Source organism: Meriones unguiculatus, assembly GCF_030254825.1.
Source record: "Meriones unguiculatus strain TT.TT164.6M chromosome X unlocalized genomic scaffold, Bangor_MerUng_6.1 ChrX_unordered_Scaffold_30, whole genome shotgun sequence".
NCBI lineage: Eukaryota > Metazoa > Chordata > Mammalia > Rodentia > Muridae > Meriones > Meriones unguiculatus.
In genome coordinates, this window is record NW_026843706.1 from 14,657,377 (window position 1) to 14,684,503 (window position 27,127).

The 27,127-nt window shown below is 40.5% G+C and overlaps 1 protein-coding gene across 6 annotated transcripts in view; it reads right to left on the bottom strand.

The window, feature by feature from the left end:
* Positions 1 to 19,973: 19,973 nt before the first annotated feature.
* Mtm1 (myotubularin 1) overlaps positions 19,974 to 27,127 on the bottom strand; it is a 106,782-nt gene continuing 99,628 nt past the window's right edge. For 3 of the 6 annotated variants that reach the window (XM_060376658.1, XM_060376654.1, XM_060376655.1), the window contains 2 exons: positions 23,665 to 23,712; positions 19,974 to 21,642 (listed from right to left, as the gene is read on the bottom strand). In XM_060376658.1, coding sequence (XP_060232641.1) covers positions 21,475 to 21,642; positions 23,665 to 23,712 — 216 coding nt within the window. In that variant the 3' untranslated portion in view covers positions 19,974 to 21,474. The other 3 variants (XM_060376657.1, XM_060376656.1, XM_060376659.1) reach the window with 3 other exon arrangements.

Below are 27,127 nucleotides of genomic sequence, written 5' to 3' on the forward strand. Positions count from 1 at the left end.
AACTTACCATGCTACCCAAATAAAACAAAGATGTCTGCTATGTATTCTTTAAGATGCTTACAGTTGTGGTATGTAAACTGAGTCCATTATATATTCTCAGCCATTTATTTTAAAATTTTATTTAAATATAAATTTTTGAAAAGTCATATGTATGCATGCAGTGAACAAATTTGTGGAGCTAATTAACAGCATGAAGACTAAAACTAATAACATGTAATTATGTCAGAAGATTTGATAAATAAATGTATGCTGTTATTGTCATCCTCCTCAAAAGCAATCATGTGAAATATATCAATTCATCTGCTTTATCACAACAATCATTTTATTCTCTACATGTACCACCATGTCATGACATAGCTGTCAAATATACATAATAAAGGTTATTTATCAAATAATAATAAAATTCTGTGTATGCATATGTTTGAGTGAGGGTACACACAAATGTAGGTTCCTATAAAGTCTTGAACAAGGTGTTGAATTTCCTGGAGCTGGAGTAACAGAGAGCTGTTAGCCATCTGTGGGAACTGAATTCAAATTCTCTGTAAGAGTAGTATGTGCTCTTACACTAAAACACATCTCTAGGACATTCTGACATACTTTTCTATACATTAAAAGTATGGATTGAAACTTACAGTTTGTCTATGGATACCAAGAAGTTCTAGACTCAGCTGATATAAAGTCTAGCCTTTCTCTTGCAATATTCCTTTGTATCTTTCTCATAATCAGTACTCCATATGTATGCTATTGCCTAAAGGAATATTTCTAGGCTCTACTCTATTGATACATTTCTATTGTTGTGTTATTTTCACATTCTCCTGATTACAGTGACTTTATCATTAAAGTTCTGTAACCTCTCCAACTTTGTTCTTGTTATGTGTGAATGTGAACATTGTCTTCTATTTTCTTGTGTTTTCAAAATATACTTCTGGGATTTTGCATACGACTGGATTTGGTTTATTGATAAAATTTGAGAAGAATGTGTGTCTTAACCCAGATGCCCCTCAGTTGAGTAATGGATACAGAAATTCCATCTACACAATGTAATATTGCTCAGCAACAGAAAACAAGAAAATCATGAAATTTGCAGGAAAATGGTGGGAACTGTAAAATATCATCCCGAGTGAGGTATTCCAGAAGCAGAAAGACACACACACTATATACTTACTCATATATAATACAGGATAAACATACTAAAATCTGTACACCTAAAGAAACTAATCAAGAAGGAGGACTCTAGCTAAGATGCTCAATCCCCATTCAGAAAGGCAAAGAGGATGGACATCAGAAGAGGGAGAAAACAGGGAACAGGACAGGAGCCTGCCACAGAGGGCCTCTGAAAGGCTCTACCCTGCAGGGTATCAGAGCAGATGCTGAGACTCATAGCCAAACTTTGGGCAGAGTGCAGGAAATCTTATGAAAGAAGTGGGAGATAGTAATACCTGGAGAGGACAGGATCTGCACAAGGAGAGCAACAGAATCAAAAAATCTGGGCACAGGGGTATTTTATGAGACTGATACTCCAACCAAGGACCATTCATGGAGATAACCTAGAACCCGTGTGCAGATGTAGCCCATTGCAGTTCAGTGTCCAAGTGGGTTCCATAGTAATGGGAACAGGCACTGTCTCTGACATGAACTGATTAGCCTGCTCTTTGACTGTCTCCCCCTTAGGGAAGAGCAGCCTTACCAGGCCACAGAGGAAGACAATGCAGCCACTCCTGATGAGACTTGATAGACAAGGATCAAAAGGAAGGGGAGGAGGACCTCCCTCATCAGTGGACTTGGAGTGGGACATGTGTGGAGAGGGGGAGGGAAGGTAGGGTTGGGAGAGGAGGAGTGGGGAACTACAGAGGGGATACAAAGTGAATAAACTGTAATTAATTAAAAAAACAATATTGACTTTCCTGACAACTGAATGAGGCACTTGTCTCCTTTAATTTAGGTCTTCATTAGTTTTTTTCCACAATTCTTTGTAAATTATGGTATGCAAAGTTCTTAAGTATTTTATCAGATTTATCCCCATGTTTGTTCACTGTACACTTGAGACTACCTAGAATCATGAGAAAGGGTTTTCAATGGAGAATTTTGTAGAGCAAGTTGGTGTGTTCAAACAATGACAATGATTATCTTGATTACTTTAACTGAAGTGGGAAGACCTGCCTACAATGAGTGGTGTCATTGTAGGATAAGGGATTTTAGGTTGTGTAAGAGTGGAGAAATCATCTAGGCATGGTGGCACACGTCTGTGATCCCAGCACTCAGGGAGGCAGCAGAGGCAGAGGCAGAGGCAGAGGCAGAGGCAGAGGCAGAGGCAGAGGCAGAGGCAGAGGCAGAGGCAGAGGCAGAGGCAGAGGCAGAGGCCAGAGGCAGAGGCCAGAGGCCAGAGGCAGAGGCAGAGGCAGAGGCCAGAGGCCAGAGGCAGAGGCAGAGGCAGAGGCAGAGGCCAGAGGCCAGAGGCCAGAGGCAGAAGGCAGAGGGCAGAGGGCAGAGGGCAGAGGGCAGAGGACAGAGGCAGAGGCAGAGGCAGAGGCAGGCATATCTCTGTGAGTTTGAGGCTAGCCTGGTCTATGAAGTAAGTCCAGGACAGCCAAGGCTACACAGAGAATCCATGTCTCAATAATTAATTAATTAAAAATAAGTAAACCAAAAAAAAGAGTGGATGTATTAATTCATTGTAATCTGCCCTCGACTGTAGGTAGATGTGAAAGGTTGCTTCAATTTTCTGCCTCCTTGATTTCCTGCAATGATGTGCTGTAACCTGGAACTATGAGACAAAGAAACCCTTTGTCCCTTAAGTTGCTTTTATCAATGTGTTTTATCATAGCAACAGGAAACAAAACTAAGACAGTTCCTCTGCATTTCATGTTTTTAATTTCATCTTTGAATTTTGACAATTTTGCTTTCAATTTCCAATTATTTTATTGATGGTCTATAAAAGTAGAATTTTACACACACATAAACCTTTTGTCACTCTTTTTGAGTTCAGTTATTAGCTTGAGACATTCTTTATTAGACTCACAGAATGTCTACATGGACTAATGACAGTTTGCTTTTTTCCCTTTTAAATCTAGAGGCCTTTTTCTTTGCTTATTTCATTTGACAACAACTACACTGTTAATCAAACACCCCACCCCACCACTGTGAACCCTATAGTCTTTCTGTTGTAATTTCCTGCATGCAAACATTGAGCACAACTTCCAGCACATAGAATTTTGGCTTGTCTCTTTTACCCTGTTAACATAATACTCAACTCTAGGTGATGGGCTTAGTGTGGTAAGCAAGCCTGTGGAATTTCAATCTGGACTTCCTTTCAGAGAGTCAAATCAATTCAGTAAAGTCTGACAGCCTAAAGGCCATGACTTCAGACTGGGAGCAAAGCCAAGGAAACCTCCGTGAGTTCAGGCAATGGATTGGGATGAGAAAGTTCCCTAGTGGTAGGTAGATAAGAATTGACAAAGAGCCTACCTCTCTGGTTCCCCTTGGGGCTGAGAGGTGGCCCCAGGGGTCAGAGTATCCCGGAGAATTATGGGTCCGTCTGCAATAGAACACTTTCCTGAGATACCTGTGGGTACTCCTGTGTGATATCTCCTCCTTGAATAAAATCCTCACCCCCCCCCAACTCCTGGTATCCTCAGCTGCTTCAAAGATGCCTGTTTCAGACATTTCAGGGCTTCTGCCCACAGTGAGCAGTTGAGGTGGGAGAAGGGTCCTGGGAGAGTACATATCTGCTGGGCAGGCCTTTGCTCTCAGGAGAAAATAATATAACAGTTTCAACAAGGCAGGAAAAGGCCTAACCATAGGCTGAGAGACCACCTGGGTGAGGTGGAGCTGAAAAGTTTCACATATAACCACAGCATACACTGGGAATTTGAGGGGCAGGTGTCCTAGTCTCCCAATATGAAGGGAAACAGAATTGAATGCGAATGTGAGCACATTGTCCAGGAGCCACTGGACTATGTCCTCTAGACTCAAGGAGGCTTGTCTAGGTATCCATCTGGCTTCATTCCCCCAGGGATCACAGTAGTTATAGGGGGCAGCCATGATGAAGTGATGAAGCTTTGAGGACAAAGGTGAGACTCAAGGTGGGAAGAAAGGACTCACTCAAGTCAGTGGTAGGGCCATGGAAAATGCACAATTTAAGGACAACAACAGTAACAACAATAATATTGTTGTTTTGTAAAGGAAATCAATATGTACATTCGGAAACCATTTTATCTATAAATCATTGAATTTCATTTCACCCTTAAAGGGATACTTAAAAGGAGATGATGGTGATGATAAACAGCTGCAAATTCTGAAATAAAAAAAGAAGTGAAGAACTTATTTGACTTTATTTCTGAGGAGTCTTTATTTCTGGGGATGGGTATACATGGGGTTTCATTTTATACGTACAGTAAGCCAGATGAAAACCTGTGTGTGTGTGTGTGTGTGTGTTTGTGAATTAAAATATGCCAACAGCAAACTCTTTGCAACACCCAGTTGTCCCTATGAAAGGAATATCATTGAAATGACAGAATTATAAAAATGAAAAACAGACTGATCAAAGAGCAGGCCAATCAGTTCATGTCAGAAGCAGTCCCTGTTCCCATTACTATGGAACCCACTTGGACACTGAACTGCCATGGGCTACATCTGTGCAGGGGTTCTAGGTTATCTCCATGCATGGTACTTGGTTGGAGTATGAGTCTCAGGAAAGACCCCTGTGCTCAAATTTTTTGGTTCTGTTGCTCTCCTTGTGAACCTCCTGTCCTCTCCAGCTCTTACTATTATTCCCCACTTCTTTCATAAGATTCTCTGCATTCTGCCCAAAGTTTGGCCATAAGTCTCAGCATCTGCTTTGATAGTCTGCAGGGCAGAGCCTTTCAGAGGCCTTCTGTGGGAGGCTCCTAACTTGTTTCCTGTTATCTTCTTCCTCTGGTGTCCATCCTCTTTGCCTTTCGGAGTGGGGATTGAGCATTTTAGCCAAAGAGAAAGACAATGCAGCCACTCCTGATGAGACCTAACAGACTAGGAACAGAAGGAAGAAAAAGAAACCCTCCCTTACCAGTGGACTTGGGGAAGGGAGTGTGGGGAGAAGGGGGAGGAGGGAGGGAACTAGAGGGGGATACAAAGTAAATAAAGTATAATTTAAGAAAAAGAATTGGAAAGAAAAAAAGAGAAGGCAAATTTGTGGTTTTCATTCCTCAATATTTTAAAAGTTATTAAAAAATTACTGTACTCAATATTATATACTAATGATATAAATAAAGCATGTGAACAAAAAAAAAAACAACCAAAAAACAAAACAAATAAAAAAAAAACAAAAACAGATTGAGAGCATGGAGGTTGGGGAGGGTGGGTGTGGAATGGAAGCAATATGCTTCTAAAAAGGCAGTGGGAAGGATCCTGGTTGTGAAGGAAATGTTCTCTACTTTGTGTTAACCTGGGCCAAATAGTGTGAGACTGTCTTAAAAGAAGCCTGGGGGAGGGGGGGATTGGAGAGATGGCTCACAAGTTAAGAGCAGCACTGGCTGCTATTCCAGAGGTCCTGAGTTCAGTTCCCAGCACCGACATGACAGTGCACAACTGTCTGAAACTCCAGATTCAAACCTTCACACGGACATATATACAGGCAAAACCACTAATGCACATAAAATAAAAGATTTTAAAAGAAACCTGGAGGCAGGAAGCAGAGTGGGAGGAGAGGGAGGCCTGCAGGCTGTTTATACTTGAAAGAACTTTGCCTAGCACTGGAGAATGCTGTTCTTTGCAGGAGACTAACCAATGAGGCACATCACAATCTCATAAAATTCATTTCAAGCTAAGTGTAATGACTCAAGCCTGTGATCCAGCACTTGTGAAGTGGAGGAAGGAGAGTGGGAGGATTAGCAGTTCCATGACAGCCAGATCTGCATACATAACGAGGCCTGTCTCAGAAAAACACACTGCAAGTCTCAGTTTCCAGTGTACCTTTAGCACCCTCTACTGACAATGATTCATACATGGTCAGGCAGAAATAAACACAAAGCCTTACCTCAGATCGAGATGATTTTTTTCCCACCATTTGCCTGCAAATTTCATGATTTCCTTGTTTTTAATTTCTGAGTAGTATTACATTGTGTAAATGTACCACAATTTCTGTATCCATTCCTCAACTGAGGGACATGTGGGTTGTTTCCAGATTCTAGCTATTACAAATAAAGGTGCTACGAACATGGCTGAGCAAATGTCCTTGTTGTATACTTAAGCATCTTTTGGATATATGCTTAGGAGTAGTATAGCTGGATCTTGAGGTAGCACTTATTCCTAATTGTCTGAGAAAGGTATCCCATAAGCAGAAAGACACACATGGTATATACTCACTTATAAGTGGATATTAGACATATAATATAGGATAATCATACTAGAATCTGTAGACCTAAAGAAGCTAATCAAGAAGGAGGATCCTAGGTAAGATGCTCAATCTTCATTCTGAAAGGCAAATGGGATGGGCATCAGAAGAGGGAGAAAACAAGGAACAGGGCAGAAGCCTACCACAGAGGGCCTCTGAATGTCTCTGCACAGCAGGGGATCAAAGCAGATGCTGAGACTCATAGCCAAACTTTGTTCAAAGTGCAGGGAATCTTACGAAATAAGTAGGAGACAGAAAGACCTGGAGGGGACAAGAGCTCCACAATGAGAGCAACAGAACCAAAAAAATCTGGGCACAGGGGTCTTATGAGACTGTTACTCCAACCAAGGACCATTCATGGAGATAACTTAGAACCCCTGCACAGATACAGCCCATGGCAGCTCAGTGTCCAAGTGGGTTCTCTAGTAGTGGGAATAGGGACTGTCTCTAATATGAACTCAGGGGCTAGCTCTTTGATCACCTCTGCCTGTTGGGGGAGCAGACTTACTATTCCACAGAGGAAGACAATGAAGCCAGTCCTGATGAGACATGGTAGACTAGGGTCAGATGGATGGGGAGGAGAACCTTCCCTATCAGTGTGCTGGGGGAGGGACATAGCAGAAGAAGAGGGAGGGAGAGGGGTTGGGATTGGGAGGGGATGGAGAGGAAACTACAGCTGGGATACAAAGTGAATAAACTATAAATTATAAAAATAAAATTAAATTAAAAAAGAGGTACTAGCAACCTAGCCAGCCCACAGAGAAAGAGGATTCAGGCAGTCCTGATGGGACTTGATAGGCTAGGGTAAGACAGTAGGGGAGAAGGACTTCCCCTATCAGTGGACTAGGGAACAGGGATAGAAGAGGAAGAGGGAGGAAGGGGGCTACAACTGGGATACAAAGCAAATAATTTGTTAATAATAATAATAGCAATAGTGGATTTGGAGAAAAAATGCAATTCACTAAGAAGTGGTGTAGTCACTTGCACATGTAGAGGTTTTAGAAGTCACACTAAGGTATTTGCATTTTGATGACGGACTTCCTTCTCTTAAGCACTGCCTCTACAAGTATAGGGGCTGATTTGTCCCTTTATTTGGTGTTTTTGTTCAAAGTCTCCACAAAGAGGATGATTGTGATGGTCAGAAATTTTTGTTTGTTTTTGGTTTTGTTCAACTTGACACAAGCCAGGGTCATCTGGAAATAAAAAGATTGTCATCTATCAGACTGGCCTGTAGGCAAGTCTATAGGGCACTTTTAAAATAGTGGTTGTTGGGAGCAGACCCAGGTCACTAGAATTAGTGCTGCCACTGGGAAGGTAGTCCTAGATGGTATAAGATAGCAGGCTGAGGAAGCCATGAAGAGCAAGCCAATGAGAAGCATTCCTTTACAGCCTCTACTTCAACTTCTACCTTAGCTTTCACCAGTTATGGACTGTTAGATGTAAGGTAAGTCAAACAAACTCTTGCCTCCCCAAGTTGTTTTTGGTCATGGTCTTTATAACATCAAAAGAAAAAAAACTAAGACACTGATTCCTAACCAGAGACCACTCTACGTACGGATGTATTCTGACTAAAATTTTGACCAAGATTATCTAAAACAGTTGTTGATGATTATTAATATTTATTATTGATTTATCTTTTAGTTAAACAGCAGTTATTCCTAAACCAGCTGTATACCCTAATCACCACACAGAGACTAGGATGTATTTAGTTAACGTAGAGTACAATGCTGGGCAATGATTACTCCATCTTAAACCTCCAAACCTGCATAGCTTCCTCCCATTCAGATTTCCTAAAAAAAAAAAAAAAAAACTTGGTTTTAGTGATATCTTAGGTCTGGTTCATCTCTCCTGATGGTTCCAAGTCCTCTCCTCCCAGATCTCTCTCCTCTCTGATCTCCCTCCCACTAGCTTCTTTCTCCTCCCTTCTGGACCAGGATGTCCCACCCTATTCTCTCCATTGCTCAGCATTGGCTGGTTGTTTTAGTGTCAATACAGAGAACAAATGCTGGCATGTTTACACAAACTTGATATAGGTGAACAATATAAAGTCTGGATTGAAACCAGATAGTGGGGTAGAGCAATCTGCATTTGAATGAACAAGGGTAAACTGTATAAATTCCACAAAAACATTCTACCAACGAACAGTCAATTCTAAACATCTGGTGCTAAACAAAATGCACAAAGTTCCTTTAAAAAATTAGACAACTGAGCCAGGCATGGTGGTACATACCTTTGATCCCAGCACGTGGGGAGGCAGAGGCAAGTAGGTCTCTGTGAGTTCTGAGTTTTACCCCAGCCTGATCTACAAAGTGAGTCCAGGACAGCCATGACTACACAAGGAAACTCTGTCTTGAAAAATCAATCATCATCATCATCAACTGGTCTTTAAAAGGAGTTTTGGGTTTCAGGAAAAAAACAAACAGGAGAAAGTAGAGCATACTGTGATGGCTTGCACAATACTTGCACACAATCAAGCCACTGAAAATTCCAGCATGGATGGAGGAGGGGCAAGAATCCTTCACCCCTAGTTTAGGATTCATAATTGATACAGTTAATGAGGGAAGGTCAGCTTTCTTCAGGGGGGTGGTCACTAGTAGATTAATCATGCTTTAGTGGATGGTCTAACACTTAAGTACATATGGGTAGCTAATTTGGATTTTGTGTTTTCATGGCTGGATTGCTCATTTCTTTTAAGAAGTTAATAAGATTCCATTGTCTGATGTATCACAGTTCCCTTTAAAATTTTTTTTTTCACTTATATATATTAAACCAAATTGTGGCAACTGTCTGATAAACATTCAAACATTTATGTGTAGAGTTGTGCTTGGGCATAAGTTTTGAAATTCATCTGGTTAACTTCCAAGTATATGATTGCTGATCCATATGGCAAGGGTATGTTCAACTGTGTAAAACATCACCAAACTGTCTCTCCAAGTGGTTGCACCATGTTGTATTCTCATCAGCAATTAAAGCAACCTTGTGTTGCTTCTCACTCTCGCCAGGATTTGCCATTGCTCACTCTAATAGGGGTTTAGTGGTATCTCACTGTGATTTACATTTCTATGATGGCACATGGAGTGCATTATCATATGCTACTTTGCGGTATTAGGAAATGAAACACATATGTAAGTTACAAATATGAGACATAGATAAAGCACAACCATGTATGTGTGTGCTAATAAGGTGTCTGTTCAAATCTTTAACCTGTTTTCCCCACTTTAAAAAAACACATTAGTTTCTTATTGTTGACTCTTCAGGACTCTTTGTGAGTCACACATGATGCACATACCCACAACCTCACTTTATAGGAGGCAGAGTCAGGAGGATTGTAACAACTTCAAGGCTAGCCTGGTCTACATAGCAAGTTACTGGCTAGCCAACAAGTGCTACATAGCAAAACTTGTGTGTATGCTGAAGGGTAGATCTCAATCTCTGTGGTCTCTTATTAGACATATAAAACACAAGACTTTCTCCCAGCCTGGGGTTTCTTTATTATTCTCTTAACTGTTTCATAAATGCTTTTCATTTCAGTAGGATCTATGTTGCCAAGTTTTCCCTCACAGATTATTTCTGATATTGTATCTGTCATCAACAAGTCCAAGGTTGTATAGGTCTTATTTATTTGTAGGCTTTTTTTTCTTTGAGATAGTGTTTCTATATTTTCTTTCTTTTTAACTTTTTTCTTCTTCTTTTTGAGATGTTTTTTGTTTTGTTTTGTTTTGTTTTTTTTATAAATTTTATTCCTTTAAGGACAATGTTTGAAAGTTTTAGTTACCAGCTGTGAAGGAATAAAAAGCCCAACTCCGGCTCTTGCTCATCTCTGTGGTGAAACTATTGCTACTCTGGCTGATTTCAGGCTCCAACTTGACATTACAGTACAGAGATGTGGAGAAACAGTCATGATTGACAGTATGAAGCCATCGGAACAGTTGTAGCATACTGACTGCTGGTGCATGGTAACTCAGTAGTTTAAACTAAACCTTACAAGCCTCTTGCTGTTCTTCTGTTTCCATTGGTTTTCAAGGATACTTTCTGCTTTTGTTTTTACTCATGTTTTCTTCAGAAGGTCACTTCTGAGGACTGAGGTGAAGGTGGACTCCTCTAGAGAGCATGTCATGTCATCATGAGCCTGGTTCTGGGGGACTTTGGAACTCCTGATGTGATATGAATTCAAACTGTATGACAGAGAGTTTGTTGGTAAGCATTACTTCTGAGGACAGTTTGACCTTCTCTACCTCTGCTCTTAGCTAGCATAGTTTCCCTGAGGCCCTCTGTCATTGAAGTTGGAAGGGAGGTGTGTGGATCATTGATCAGAGCAGGCATGTCTTTTCCATTTTCTCTTTCCTTTGTAGGTGTGGTTGCTGTTAACAAGTCACTACCAGCAATATAAGCATCTTGTATTCTGGAGGGCAGAAGTGAAAGGCCTCACTAAATTAAGGATAAAGTTAAGGATTCTACAGGGCTGCACTCCGTTTGGAGACAGTGGAAGAAATCTGTCTCCTGGTCTTTTCTGACATCTAGATGCTACTGAACTCCCTGGATCATGCTTTCTTCATTCTCATAGACAGCCAAGACAGGCCAGTCTTGCAAGACTCTGACATTGTCTGTCCTCCTCTTGTACTTTTAAAGACACTTGCAGCTATGTCAGGCCCACTTGAAAATCCCCAAATAATTTCATCTCTAAGTCAGTTGATTAGCTTTGGTTAGTCAGCTTTTCAGAGCTGTGACAAAATACTTGGAGAAGTTAAAGGAGTAAAGATTTATTTAGGCTCATCCTCTCCATGTTTCAATCAATGCTCACTTGGCTCTGTGGTTTCTGGACCTGTGTTGAAGCAAAAACTAAGGGTGATAGGAAAGTCAGCAAGGGCAGAGAGAAAGAAGAAGGAAGCAAGGAGGAGGGAAGAGAGGAAAAAGAGGAAGTAAAAGAGGGAAAGTACAACACAAAAAGGTAACTTTCAAAAAGCACACCTGTTGTGGTGACCTCTTTCCTCCAACTAGGCCCCAACTCCTGAAGTTTCCACAACCTCCTGGTAGCTCATTGAGCTATGAATATGTGGATAGGGTAAATCCAATGATGAAGGAAGAACCCTTACAATTCTAACATCTTCCAGTTCCCCACTTCTAAACACGGTTGCATTGAGGACTAAGCCTTTCACATATAAGCCAGAAATGGAGGGTAGAGGCAGTTTAGCTCTGATTGAAACCAATTTTAATTCTGTCTGCAATCCAATTCACTCACTTCTTTACAGGTTCTGGAGACAAGGGTATTGTGATGGTTATAATAGGAATAGCTGCCATAGACTAATGTGTTTATATGTTTGGACCACAGAGACTGGCACTATTAGGAGGTATGGCATTGTTGGAATATGTGTGGCCTTGCTGGAGGAAGTGTGTCACTGTTGGGGTAGGCTTTAAGGTTTCCTATGCTCAAGCTACAGGAAGTGGAACAGTCTACTTCTGCTGCCATCAGATAAAGATGCAGAACTCTCAATTCCTTCTCCAGCACAATGTTTTCCTGCACATTGCCAGGCTTTCCACCATGATGATAATGAACCAAACTTCTGAAACTGTAAGCCAGCCCTAATGAAATATTTTCCTTTATCGCTACAAAGCCACAATGGAGAAAGATGAACTCGGTCCTCATGTGGATAGATGAGCTGTAGTGTCTAGGTAGGCGGGCCCCCCTAGGGGAGCAGGGATGCAGGAGAGAGGGTGAGACTAGGAGGAGAGGAGGGAGGGGCCTATGACTGAGATATAAATTGAATTAATTGATAAAAAAGAAAAATGTAATACATGTTTATCAAAGCCTCTCATTTTAGCTTTCAAAAAAAAAAAAAGAATTGCTGTGGTCATAGTTTCTCTTCATAGCAATAAAATCCAAACTAAGATATATATGGACATCTTTGGGAAGGCGTTTTGACTAACATATCCCTCCACAAATGTTTCTTCACCTGTACCTCTTTTCTAAGTGGCCAATACCCATGGTTCTAATGGTAGACAAAGCACTTTGATGTTCTGTGTTATAAAGATACTTGTGCTCCATATATAATCTGGTATCTGGAGATGAGAGAGGCAAGGCCATTTGGAAAGATATGAATCTGCTGCAGATTACCAGCTCTCTAATGCATCAAAGGTAGTAATGGGGGACAGATGGAAATAGAATAGTTATGGGTGGACAAGAGAGGGTGTTGGAGTGAAATGGGAGTATTAAGTAGAGAGAGGGAAGGCAAAGATGAAAGAGGGATAGAATATGGGAAGACACAGCTGAAACTAAGGGCCATTTGAGGGATAGTGGGGAAAACTAATACAGTTCCTAAATTTAATGTACATATATGGAGCTGTATAAATGAAATTGCCAAAAATGGGGAGACAGAGCGCTAACTGGACATCTCTTGTCACCAAAAGAAACTTACAGTACCAGGAAAGGGTTACACCTGAATGGTTGGACAAAGGGGCCCCATGAGAACCACCAAACAACCAAAGCTGTTGTCAAAGCTAAATGTTGCTCTCCCCAAACTGACAGCATGGTCTCATGGCTGAGTACAACACCTACACAAACTACTGAACACAAAGAAGTCAAGCTGGTGCATACATAGAGCCTTCACACCTACAAACCAGTATTTTTGGTAAAAGAAGTTACTCTGCATACTAACAAATGAGAAATATAAACACCAACCCAGCTACAAACCCTCCCATATACAATGGTACCCTGAATGCAAGGATATGCTAAGGCAATGGTGGCACAAAACTTGTGGGAGTAGCCAACCAACATCAGATTTGACTTAGGGTCCATTCCACAAGATGGAACCCATACCCAACACTGCTTGGGTGACCAAGAGCCTAAAATTAGATAGTCCAGGGACCTAGGGTAATACCATACATTACTATTCTAAAAACAACAAAAACATAGCAATGACTCCTAATGACATTCTGCAACATTTATAGATTAGTATCTTGCTCAGCCATCATCAGAGAAGCTTCCTCATGTAGCAGATGGGAACAAATACAGAGACCCACAGCCAGACAATATACAGAGAGTGATAAAGCTTTAAACACTCAGCCCTGAATGGAATAACTTTATCAAATCTCTCCCCTCAGGGCTCAGGGCTCCCCTAGAAAGAGAAATCAGAAAGAGTATAAGAGCCAGAAGGTGTTGAGTATTTCTTTAAGTGCTTCTCAGCCATTTGAGATTCCTCACTTGATAAGTCTTTGTTTAGATCTGTACCCCATTTTTAATTCATTTATTTGGTTTGTTGTTGTTTACGTTCTTTGTATATTTTAGATATTAGCTCTCTGTTGGATGTAGAGTTGGTGAAGATCTTTTCCCATTCTGTAGGCTGTAATTTTTTTCTGTTGACAGTGTCTTTTGCCTTTTGAAGCCTTTCCATTTCAAGAGGTCCCATTTATTAACTGTTGATCTTAGAGCCTGAAATGTTGGTGTTCTGTTCAATAAGTTGTCTCCTATTCCAATGAGTTCAGGCTCTTCCCCACTTTCTCTTCTATCAGATTCAGTGTACCTTGTTTTATGGTGAGGTCTTTGATCCACTTGGACTTGAGTTTTGTGAACAGTGATAAATAATGGATCTATTTGCATTGTTCTACATGTAGACATCCAATCGGATCAGCACCATTTGTTGAACATTCTGTCTTTTCCAATGTATATTTCTAGCTTCCTTATCAGAACTCAGGTGTCCACAGGTGTGTTTATTTACATCTGGGTCTTCAATTAGATGCCATTGATCAACCTATCTGTCTTTATGCCAACACCATGTGGTTTTTATTACTATTGCTCTGCAGTACAGCTTGAGTTCAGAGATGCAAATACTTCCAGAAGATCTTTTATTGTGTAGGATTATTTCGGCTATCCTGTTTTGTTTGTTTGTTTTTCCATATGAAGTTGAGAATTGTTCTTTCAGTCCTTAGCCATCAGGAAAATGCAAACCAAAATGACTTTGAGATTCCATCTTATACCTCTGAGAATGTCTAAAACAAAAAAACACAAGTAACATCTAACACTGGTGAGGATGTGGAGCAAGGTGGGAATTGCTGGTGGGGATGCAACCTTGTATAGCCATGTTGGAAGTCAATATGGTGGTTCCTCAGATAATTTGGGAATCCATCTACCTCAGGACCAAATTATACCATTCCTAGGCATATACCCAAAGGATGCTCCACAATACAACAAGGACACTTGCTCAGCTATGGTCCTAGCAGCTTTATTCGTAATAGCCAGAAACTGGAAACAACCTAGATGTCCCTCAATGGAAGAATAAAGAAAATGTGATACATTTACACAACGGAGTATTGCTCAGCTGCTAAAAATAATGACACCATGAAATTTGCCAGCAAACGGATGAAACTAGAAAAAAAAATCATACTGAGTGAGGTAAACTAGACACAGAAAGACAAACATGGCATGTACTCACTCCTAAGTGGATATTAGCTATAAAGTAAAAAATAATCATGCAACAATCCATGGATCCAGAGAGGCTAAGGAAGGCTTAACGGGAGCAGAAGGATCTCCCTGGGAAGGGAAAATACAATAAATTTTACTGGTAGACTGGGGGTGGGTGGGGTTGGGAACACGAGGGATCAGGTGAGAGGGGAACGAGAAAATACTGGGAGAAATGACTGGAATTAGAGGACATATCAGGTGTGAAGTAGAAACCTAGTGCAATGGAAACTCCACAAAGTCGACAAGAGTAACTCTAGCAAAGATTCCTAGTAATGGGAGACAGGGAGTCTGAACTGATCATCTTCTGTAACCAGGCAAGGCCTCAAGTGGAGGGATTAGGATACCAACCCAGCTACAAAACCTACTACCTACAGTTTGCCCTGCTTGCAGAGTGTTCTGGGATCAAAGCCTAGCAGAATCTTCATCAAGGAAACCACAGAAACTTCATCCAGCAACCGATGGGGAAAGATGCAGAGTCCCACCAGCAAACATTAAGCGGAGCTCGGGAAGTCCTGTGGAGGAGGGAAAGGAAAGACAGGAGGAACAAGAGAGGCCAGGGTCACACCAGAAGAACATGACCTTCAGAATAAACTGACCAGGACTCATTGAGAATTATGGTGATCAGGGAGCCTGTAGGGATCTGACCTAGGTCCTCTGAATATATGTTATGGCTGAGTAGCTTGGCATTCTTGTGGGAATCTTGGCAGTGGTAGTGAGGGCTGTCCCTGACTCTTTTGCTTACATGTGGGACCCTTTTCCCAATACTGGGTTGTCTTGTACAAGCTTGACATTATGGTGTGTGCCTGGTCAGGTCATACTGTAGCTTGTTATGATGTGTTTGGTTAATGTACCTGAGAGACCTGCTCTTTTCTGAGGGGAAGCAGAGGGTGGATATGAGTGAGGAGACTGGAGTGGGTAGAGAGAGGGGAAACTGTAGTCAGGATGTAATATATAAGAGAAGAATAAAAAGAGCCAGAGGGGATGAAGGACTATGGAGAAAAGAGAAACAGAGAGTGAGGCTATTGTTAATAGAGCTGTTATGAACATAGTTGAGCAAGTGTCCTTGTTGTATGGTGGAGTGTCTTTTGGGTACACACCAAGGAGATGTATATCTGGGTCTAGATGTAAAGTTATTCCCAATTTTCTAAGAACAGACCTGGGCAAGCGGAAAGAAGGCCTGTACAGAAAAGAGAAACTGAGGGTGGGGGTATCTCTGTGATAAGCTGCAGACCTAAGTCAGGGTAGGCTCCTAGAAGGATATGAGGTGGACTCAAGCAGAGACTTCTGGTAGCAGAAGCCATAGAGACTAAATACCCACTAACTAGACTAGTCTCCCAGTAGAGAGAGAGGGGAACACCAATCCACCCACAAAAACTTCCACCCAAAATTTACCTGCCTACAAGATGTGCAGGAATAAAGATAGAGTAGATAGCTGGGCTGGTGCCACACAGCCCTCTTCAGCACAGGGGACAATAGGGCTTAGGTTCTGCACTTGCTCAACTATGTTCATAGCAGCTTTGTTCATAATAGTCAGAATGTCCTTCAACTGAGGAATGGATACAAAAATTGTGGTACATTTACACAATGGAATACTACTCAGCTACTAAAAACAAGGAAATCATGAAATTTGCAGGCAAATGGATGGAACTAGAAAAGATCATCCTGAGTGAGGTAACCCAGAAAAAGAAATATAACATAGAAAAAGTATATATTCACTTATAAGTAGATATTAGATGTATAGTACATGATAACATACTATGAGGCACAGACCCAAAGAAAAGTAACATAGAAGATCGAAGGGAGGATGTATAAATCTCACTTGGAAGGGAACATAGAATAGACAGAGGTAGTGTCTGAAGAGAGGGGACAAGTTAGGAGAGGATCATAGGGATTTAAGAGGGTGCAGAACAGACCTGGGGAGAGCAATGATGAGAGGACAGAAGGCCTATAGAGAAAAGAGAAACTGAGGGTAGGGATATCTCTGTGACCAGATGAAGACCTAAGTCAGGGTAGGCTCCTGGGAGGATATGAGGGGAACTCAAGCAGAGACCCCTATTAGCAGAGGCCACAGAGATGGAAGAGGACACCCTCTAACTAGTCTCCTAGAAGTCAGAAGGGGACATCAACCACTTACAAAATCTTCTATTCAAAATTTACCCTGCCTACAAGATATGCAGGGACAAACATAGAGCAGATAGGGTAGAGACTGAGGGAATGTCCAACTAATGCCTGGCCCAGCCAAAGACTTACCCTATCAGAGAGTGCCAACTCCTGACACTATGAGTGATACTCTGCTAAACTTGCAGGCAGGAGCCTGTCAGAGTTCCTCTGAGAGGCTCTACACAGCAGCTCCTCAAAACAGATGCTGATACTCACAGCCAAACATTGGGCATTGTGTAGGGAGTCTTGTGGAAAAGTGGGAGGAAAGAGAAAAGGACTTGGAAGTTACAAAAGCTCCACAAGAGGACCAAGAGGGACAACTGACCCTACTATGCAGTAGCACTTTTTCCCATAGGTGACTTCATTCTCCAATGGCATCTTTTCCTTCCTGGAGCCCATTTTCCTGGTCTAATCTCTCAGAAATGATCCTTCACTTCACATTTCTTTATAGAAAACTTTCTAGTAAAAGCAGCCTCCACTTATCTGCACTTCACTGATCATCCTCTCATGAACCCACATATTCAAGTGAATATATGCTAACCATATGTCAGAAATTCTATTCTGCATTACAGCCAAAAAGCAGAGTTAATAAGTATCTGACCTCACATACAATGAAGAAGAAAGACATGTAGCAAACAATATCAGCTGAGTAAGGCATATACCAAGATTGGGGAGTAGATGGTATTAGTGTAGCATAGAGCAGAGGACATCGATAAGAGAGTGTTAGTGTTATCAGACTTAGGGACCTCAGCTTAAGTCGAAACAAGTTAGTTTCAGTTACCCATTCCCAACAAAAGAGCCATATTAATAGTGAAATGAAGAGAAGTAAGATGTTTAAAGTGGCCATACTTGGAAGAGGGACAAAGAAATCCAGCATCCCACACCACAAAGCCTATCTTTGGGGTCCTGACATGAGGATAGGGTTGAAATAGAAAGCAAGAGATGTGTGACTAAGCAGTCTGGCCAGTTATAAGGGGAAAGTTTTATGGAAGGTGATACTTGTTGAATGACAACAAGAAGATATGCTAATTCTTTTCCATTTCTTTGTCCTCAGTACATAGCTCCTTGCCTGAGTCCAGAATATGGGCTACCTCAGTTTCTTCCAGTCTTAGTGTTGGTAAAGTGGTTCCTGATGCAAAAGCAAGTTCTTCCATGTGAATATCCTTCAGCCTTGTTCTTCCTAGTTGCTTGGGCTAGCCCCTCATTTTTCCCAGACAGGGTTTCTCTGTGCAGCCTTAACTGTCCTGGAACTCACTCTGTAGATCAGCCTGCTCTCAAACTAAAATTTGCCTGCAAATGCCCCCAGAGTGCTGGGATTAAGGTGTGTGCTGACACAATTTTGCCTTCTAACGGACTGGTATTTGGCTTCTGCCCCAATGAAACTGCTTTCAATGATGTCTGTAGTTTACTAGACCGCTTGTTCCTAGAAATTAGGTCTTCCCCCATCTCTCCTCTTCCTCGGTCTCCCTCTTCAAATTTTAACACTCATCACTTTTCTCCAATTACATGGACAATGCTATCCATGTCTTTGGGTTTTGTTCCCATGTGCTTTTATTCTTTTGTAAGACCCAGGTTTAAATTTAGCATTGCATAAGATACTTCATTGAATACAACATGTCTCAAAACCATCTCACTACCCTGATTTGATTCACTATTAACATGACCTATGGCAGAAAAGGAAGCAAAAAGCAGAAACCTTAGTCTAGACTGAGCTAGAGTTGCTCTGTAAACCTAGAAAAGCTCTGAGACTTGAAGCTGCACTCCCACCCTTTAATCTCATATCTCAACCCAAAGCCTATTGATTCTTTTGAAATCTGTACCTCCACTTGTCTCTATATCAGTTTCCATCCCTATAAGATTTAGTCCCCATAGGGTCAAACACAGTAGCCTTCATGCTCAGCCTGGTGCTGTTGAAGCCACATTTCACACATGGCCCCCACCTACTTCTTTGTCATTCTCTGTCATGCTTGGGTATATTGCAATCCAGGCATGCCAGTTTTCTTTGAATTCTACACACACTGCATCATATTTCATGGACCTAGAAGCTTCTACTTTTTTCTTTTATTTTATGATGAGTTGCTTCAATTTAGCATCCATGTATCCCTAAATAAGAATTATTTTTTTAAATATGGTGTAAAGTTAAACTGATTTTAAGCACTAGGAATTTGTTTTCACAGCCAGTTTTCTTTATGCACCATGAGTGATTATGCATCATATACACGTTATCAGCAAGTTCTTTGCTGGAAGGGATGGCTTAGCTAGGGTATGTGGCTTAGTTAGTAGAGCCCCTAAATACAAGGAGCTCTGTATTCAGCCTCTAGCACTGCATATAAATTGGGTGTGGGTGTGGTAGCATATCCTAGTGTTTTGAAAGCAGAGGCAGGAGGAACAATAGTCCAGGTCATCCTCTGCTAAACAGAGGACAGCCTGGAGACTGAAGATTCCATCTTAGTTTTTTTAAAATTTATTTGCATTGAGAGGATTTCAGCTACCTTGTCAAGGTGGAATGTTTTTTTTTTTTTTAGTTGTTTTAAAGCTGTGTGTGTTCTTTTTTTCATTTTTTTATTTTATTATTATTATTATTATTTAGGTGGAATGTTTCTATCCTCTCTTACAGTGATGTATATGCATGAGGTGAACTGGCATCAGTTTCCTAAAGGTCTCAAGATATGTCATTCAGTAGTACATTCATTTGGCCATTCATCAGTCAGAGATGGAAATGAGCTCATTGTGGCAGGGCATAACTGTGAGATGGAGGCAGTTGGGTCAGGAGTTCAAAGCCAGCTTTGGGGACACAGTAAGCTGGAGGCCAACCTGGGCTATATGAGACTTCATGACAAACAACAACAACAAAAAGAATATAAATGTTTCAACTATGATTAAAAAAAAAAAAAACACATGTGAAGTACACCCAGAAAAATCAAGTAAGCAAATAATAACATGGGCACCATGCACATCTTAAAGAAGACACAGCTATGTCCCTGGGAATACTGTTAGGTTTTAGTTAATATATTTATTACAGCATGTCTTTAATAGTTATTGCCATGAAAATTTTTTCATGAAATTTCACGAGGTCTTTTGAACTATTAGTGTTAGCTTTTTTATTTTTATAGAGTGACACTTTTTAAATTTATGAAATATTTACAGCAATTACAAAAAGCAAAAGATATCTAATAATTTTTATACTTAAAAAAATCCATACATTATATTATGTTCAAGATGTCTTATTTGGAAGGCCATTAAGCTATGACATAAAATATTTACAAAGATAAATTTAATCTCTTTTAATTCACTGAAAACAAAGCCATATTAGCTATAAATAATCCTTTACAACTCACTGTAAAACATTAATTGCTTTAACTCTAGCTTTAGCTTTTACAAATATATTTACTAAATTAGTTCAGATATCAAATAGAACTGTGCGCTTAAAATCTCACTTCACACTACAAAAAAAGAAAGAAAAAAAACCTGAAAAAGCAAATTGCTTAATACTTCAAGTAATAACGTGCAGAACAAGTATTTAATGCACGCACATGGGAGAGGGGAATCCAACACCATTTAAACAGAGATACATAAACAGAATACTTTCAAGAATGCACTAAAAAGATATACACCTGGAGCATTATTTTAAAGAAAGATGCTCTAGTCATAGCTCATCCATCCAAGAAGGTGACTCAACACTTTGGCAGATAAGCTGCACTGACTGGAGGCATGTTTGCGAAAATATTCACCCAAGCAGCAGGAGGCAGCCAAAATCCTCACACAGTGCTATAAATGGGGTTTGCCTCAATCTGAGTATGACTCAGTGTTAGACAAGCTCAAAGAATAATTTAGAAAGCAAGGCTGACAATGTTGAGAAAAATTAAACCACATCGCTTTTTAAATATAAAAATATGCTTCTTCTAAAAATGATGGGAGAACCTTTTATTTTCAAAAATTCAAAATGGTGAAATGCTCATATTTTTTTCCTTATATTACCACTTATAGTGGTATAAAAATTGGCAATTATTTAAACACCTTGCTCTTAGAATCTGTCAAGGAAGCAGAGTGCAATTTGGCTTTGGCAGTAACATCCATCTTTCACATTTGGATTCATTTTAGATAATCCAAAGCAACTGTTGTAAGCAGCTGGATGAAAATCCATTTTACAAACATATATCCCTCCTGGATTTAAAATAATGTTTCAATTAAGCTCACAAAATACATACTGTACATGTAGCATTTATATAGAGGTAAATTAAATTTAACTTTTATCTTCACAAAAGTGCTTTGTAGAAAAGTGTGAGGATTTTCCAGAACCCCCTCCAGACTCTTTTCTTTTGATTGTCACACAGACACTGTAGATTCCTTGTAATATATATATTATAGAAGGCACATACTTAAGGGTCTAAAATGTTAGTTCAGGTTCTAAATGGAGGCAGATACTTTCAATTTACTTGTACACATGCTCCAAATGAGAGTCAACTATTTCACTTATCTAGAGACTCCCTCAGAAGTGAGTTTGCACATGAGGCATCATCTCCGAAGGACTGGAAGGCGAGGTGGAGGGATCACAAAGCTTGGTGGAGTTGGCGACCTGTAATTCCTCAAGCCTCTTTATATAATCATCATGCAAGGCCAAGAGCTCCATGTAACGCTGCTCCAGTGGGTTGGGCTGCTACAAAGAATCATAGACACAAGTTATATTTTATGCTAGTCATGCCATCTGCTCACTGCCTTGAGATTAATCCCATTTACTAAGAACTGACATATGCACATACTTTCCTTACACACTGCACCATTGGGGAAAACAGCCACAGTCCGAAAACACATAGCTAAGGTTATTCACCACTGGGAAATAAAAACTACACACACTTCCTCACACATGCATTGTCATATCTAAGCATTTATCAACCTAGATACAGCTTCAGATTTCAGTGCTGCCCATCCCCAGACCACTGCCCTCCTTCATTCTGAAGGACAATTCTTCACAAGTTAGCATGAGGCTTTCCTTTTGATGCATACTTGTGACACTTTTCCTAGAGGCGAGTATCCAAAAATACAGCACAGTGTGTATTACTTTACATTTTGTTAAAATCTATATAACTCATAGCATTTTGTATTTAGGGTTTGGTATCTAGCTCACTGTTGTGCTTTCTAAATTTTGTCACTGCTGAGTTTCACTTAGCAATGAATCAGTCAACACTGCCATGCACATGCTCCTCAGTGGTTTATACGATGGTCTATGTGTGTCTTCCTACACATGTACTCATGCACATAGCTGATGGATCTTCCTAGGAATGGGGTCTCTGAGGAGTAGGGTACAATCTCATTGACTTCACCACATGTTGTCAAATTGTCCTTGAAGTGGGGCCATGGCCCAGTGCTCCTGCCAGTGATGCCTGGCATTTCCTGTGGCTCCACATTCTTACCAGATATCAGGAGCTTAAAATTTTGTATCAACTTGAGGGCTATACTGTGGTATATATCCTGGTAGTCTGTGCTAGCACTGCTTTGCAAGACCATATGAGCTTACTGCCCGAATAAACACACTCTGAGAGCTGTAGCATTTACAACCTTTGGGTTGGGGGTCAATTCCCACTTTGCCCCTTCCCAGTTGTGTAACAGTTACTGTGTGTCTATCAACCTCTCTTTACAAATGGGCAAAACCTCAACATGGCCATTCCAGTAGTGTTCTGAGGGTTCCATGAGTCTGGGTCACTGAAATTTCTTTTAGCAGTCAACAGGGGATTGATGTTGGCATAAAGGCACAATGAGATCCTTCCCAGCATGTTCATTTCTGTAAACCTTTATTCTGAAACACAAATCACAGAGTGCACACATCTTAAAATGTTCAGCTTGATGAATCTCTATGTAAGTATATACTTAGGTAATCATCACCCAGGTCAAGATGTACAAGAAAAGAGCTCTGTGGGAGATTCATGTTCCACAGCCATCAGAGATGGCATTCCAGGAATCTTGAGAAACTTATGAAACACTAAGAAATAAAAGTGAAAGCCTATAAAAGTGTCTTCCTTTAGCACATATAGTAGTTCCCAGAAATGTCCTGCATTAGTCCATGTTAAACTGTCTAGCTAAACAGTGAGTGTCAACAAAGCTGTGATAGACAACATTGCTGGCAGGGGCTGATAAGGGCCCCTGTTAGCACCAGACAACTTGATATTACCAGGATTCTACAGCAGCAAGCCTGAACCTTGAGGCCTAAGACCATGTCTTCATTTCTTGTGGTCACCATAACAAGTGAACACAAACTTTGGTGGCTTAAAAGAGATAATTACTCACCTTGTTTCTGCAAGGTGAAAGTATCAAGTGTCACCAGGGCCACACATTCTCTGGATGCACCAGAAAAGAATCTAATTTATTTGTTCTAAGCCTGTTTCTGATGACTCTAGTTAACTTCTTGGCCCATGAAAATCTCATGCTGGTCTCTACATCTACCTTTGCATGGTCTTTTTCTCTTCTCTGTACCTGTGTTGCAAATCTTCTCTTTTCTCTGAGAAGAATGCTTATTAATGAATTTAGGGCCAAAGGAAATTATAACGGCAAATATCAATTTTCCAAATGAGGGAACTGCAATTGTTGATCTTTATGTCAACTTGACTGGATTTGCAATCACCTAGGAGACACACAGTATGTCTTTGGAAGATTCTAGAGGTTAAACTGAGGAGGGAGGACTCACCCTGAATGAGAGTAGCAGCAGGCCATGGGATAGGGGGTGGGACACAGACTAAATAAAAAGGAGAAAGAGAGCTTGGCATCAGCATTCATCCTTCCTGACTGTGGGCCCAATGTGACCAGCTGCCTTAAGCTCCTGCCATCATGCCTGTCCTGACATGATAGACTGTATTCTTAAACTGTGAACCAAAATAAACACCTTCTTCCTTATGTTGTTTGTGTCAGGTATTTTTGTCACAGAAACAAGAAAATAACTAATACAGTCACATTCATAGTGTCTGTATATTCATAGTGGGCATATATTTCCTTTGGAGAGGGAGCGAGTGCCATCCAAAGAGTGAATTAGCTTAATATAGCTGCAAATGTTTCCACTTCCACATTCCTATGAGGACTGCACATAGGTTGTTTAGGGCTGCAGATTTAGCAAAGTGACCTCTTTACCCTGTTCATCACCTGTACTGCTTTCAAAAAAGCATATGTGGTGTTAGGATAAGAACGCCTGGTACAGCAACTAACACCCACTTCATGCTGCTCATTAGTCCTCTGCCTAGTTTTCTCTGTGTTCAAATGGGGGTCAGGTGCTGCTCTAGGCATTCAGTGATCAAGAAAGCCTGAGTGCATGGTGTATATCTTCCAGTAGGGGGCGACATACCAATAGTAAACAACAATTCTGTGACATTAGACTAGAATTAGACTAGACATTAGACTAGAAGACAATAGGAGACTAGAACAAAACAGGAGAGTAGTGGACATGTGGGTTATCACTGCGAGTCTAATTCGGGTTTATAGAATGAGGCACACTAACGAAGAAAGTGAGTTTAGGGGAAAGGGCTGAGAGGGATAAAGGAAGAACGAAGGCCAGTGTGGCTGAAGAATTCTTTGAGACAGGGTAAAGAGAAAAAGGACAGGATCACAGAAGGCCCCAGAAGCCACTGTAAAGAGTTAGTCCTTGAGTCTGGCTAAGGTGAGCACCTCCCTAGCCAGTATGGAGCAGTACTGTAGTCAGATGTCTACTTTACAAAGGACTGTTTTGTCTGCCGTGCTGGAGACAGATTCAGAGGAAGCACGGGTGGCCCCAGGAGTCCATTCAGCCATGTACTGCAATCACATAGCCCACCCTAAGTGGTGGCAGAAGCATACTGAGAAATGCTGGGACTCTGTAGTGTGTTTGTGTGTTGTATTGATTTTATGGATATTGGGGTTTTTGTCTGTGTGTATATATATGCACCGTGTATGTGTGTGCATGTGCAAACACACACATACATGCACATGTATTAATTTTATGTGTATGGGGTTTTTCTCCAAATGTATGTATATGCACCATGGGTGTATGTGTGTGTATGTGTGTGTGCGCGTGTGTTTATGTGCACATGCATGAACATTCGTGTGTATGTTGTATTAATTTTATGTGAATTGGGTTTTTTTTTCTGCATGTATGTCTATGCATCAAGTGCAAGTCTTCTGTCTACAGAAGGGTTATAAGAGGGTTTTGCATGCTCTAGGACTGGAGTTCCACTTTTGAGCTGTCATGTGAGTGCTAGGAATTAAACCCACATCCTCTGGAAGATATCAACAAGTGTTCTCAAGCACTGAACCATCTCTTCCACCCTCCTTCTCCATGCCCTATATATTTTGACAGCCAAATGGGTTCTCTGACTGTGGGTTGAGAGAGAGGAAGGAGTCAAAGATGACTCAGATGACTCTAGGTTTCCCGATAGGGTGACTAGAGGTAATGTTCTGAGCTTAAATGAAGATGACAGCACAAAGAGGAGATGGAGGGGAATCTCAGGTGTTCTGGATGGATATGTGATATTTAATTTATGATCTCACCATTATTTACACAATAAATAATATCATCTTGTTATTATATCAAGTCTCCACAGGCATGCTAGTCTGTTCCCAGGTCATATCAAGTTTTGTTTTATATGTTATCATGTACGAATTAGTCTTCACTTCCTACTTTCATGCCTCTTTTTCCTGGTGACCTGATGAATTTAGTTAGAGTTGTTTACAGGAACATGGGTAACATATCACATAAACAGAAAAGATATCTTCCTTTCCTCCCCAAAACCATTAACTGAAGATAGCTCCATGGGGGTTGGGGTCAGGGAGGCAGGGCTTCATGACTTATTACTCCCCAGCTACTGTTTATTGCCTATTAATCTTTGGGGGTTGCTCACAAGTACCTACTCCTAGCTGTGAAGTGTCTATAAGTTCTTGGGGGAACAGATGAGTACTCATGAGCCACTGTCCCCTAGCTACTGTAGTCTGCCTATAAATCCTCAGGGGAAGTAAACCACATGAGTACCTCCATGACAAGATTCAGACAAGCACAATCTTGTCCATGTCTAAATCACATAATTCTTGACACATAGAAGGGCAAGTTCTTCCTTGACATTCTCCCAAATGGTTTAGGTTATTTAAAAATCATCTTCCTTATGAATATTAAACTTTATAGTCAGTTTGAATACTAAAATCAGCACATATACTTAGACAAGAAAAAGAAATCAGATGTAACAATCACTTTGCAGTGGCATGAATGTATAATTAGAATGAGTTTTCTAAAGTATTAACAATAAAAGAGATTAGAAACTTACAAATGAGAAGCATAATGAGTATAAAATACATAGAAGCCATTAACCTAGAGATATACAATAACCACTTAAAGAATATAACAGAGGAGTCCATTTCTGATAGTATGTAAAGACAGTTTACTTACAAGCAGTGAAATAAAATGTGTACCAACTCAGCATGTCATACAAACCCCAGGATAGCTCATCATAGAAGCATTTTAAACCTCAAATATTTTTACATTCATATGCTTTTTAATCCTTCTACTAGAAATGACTTAAATGCCATACATGTCAGCTGGTTTATATATTATTGGCCCTGTTGTTATCCTTTCAGTTAGTAAGTTGATGTCACAGCAAGGACTAGAAAAGTCTGCTTTTAAGAACAGGGTAACGTGGCCTTCAAAGCTAAGAGCTTATTATGGGGAGGGGCTGTATGTTCTTTTATCTTACAACACAGGTAGCATATCACTGTGTTGTGAATTCTGTAGGCAGCCAGTAACTGAATGCTTCCTAGGTCACACAAATGAATAACCGCCACTTAACTTTTAAGCAGTTAAATACATTCTTTCAGTTCTACATTATATAATTTAGAAACTCCTATGTGATTTGATTTTAATCTCTTTGTGAAGTGATATTCTACATAAGCAGATCTTTAAAGATATCTCACATACTTAATCCACACCTCTATTATCAGCTTCATCCGTGTGCACTGCAATCATCAGCTTATATTCCTGCTGCCTCCACCAGCCTGGAGAGTCTTGTGGGCAGAGACCATCTCTTTCTAATACCTATGTACTCCCATTGCAGGACACATTGGAACACGCCACATTTTGTAGAAGAAATGTAAAGTACCCAGGCACATCAATTTGTGTAGGAACACTATAGTTAGAAAAA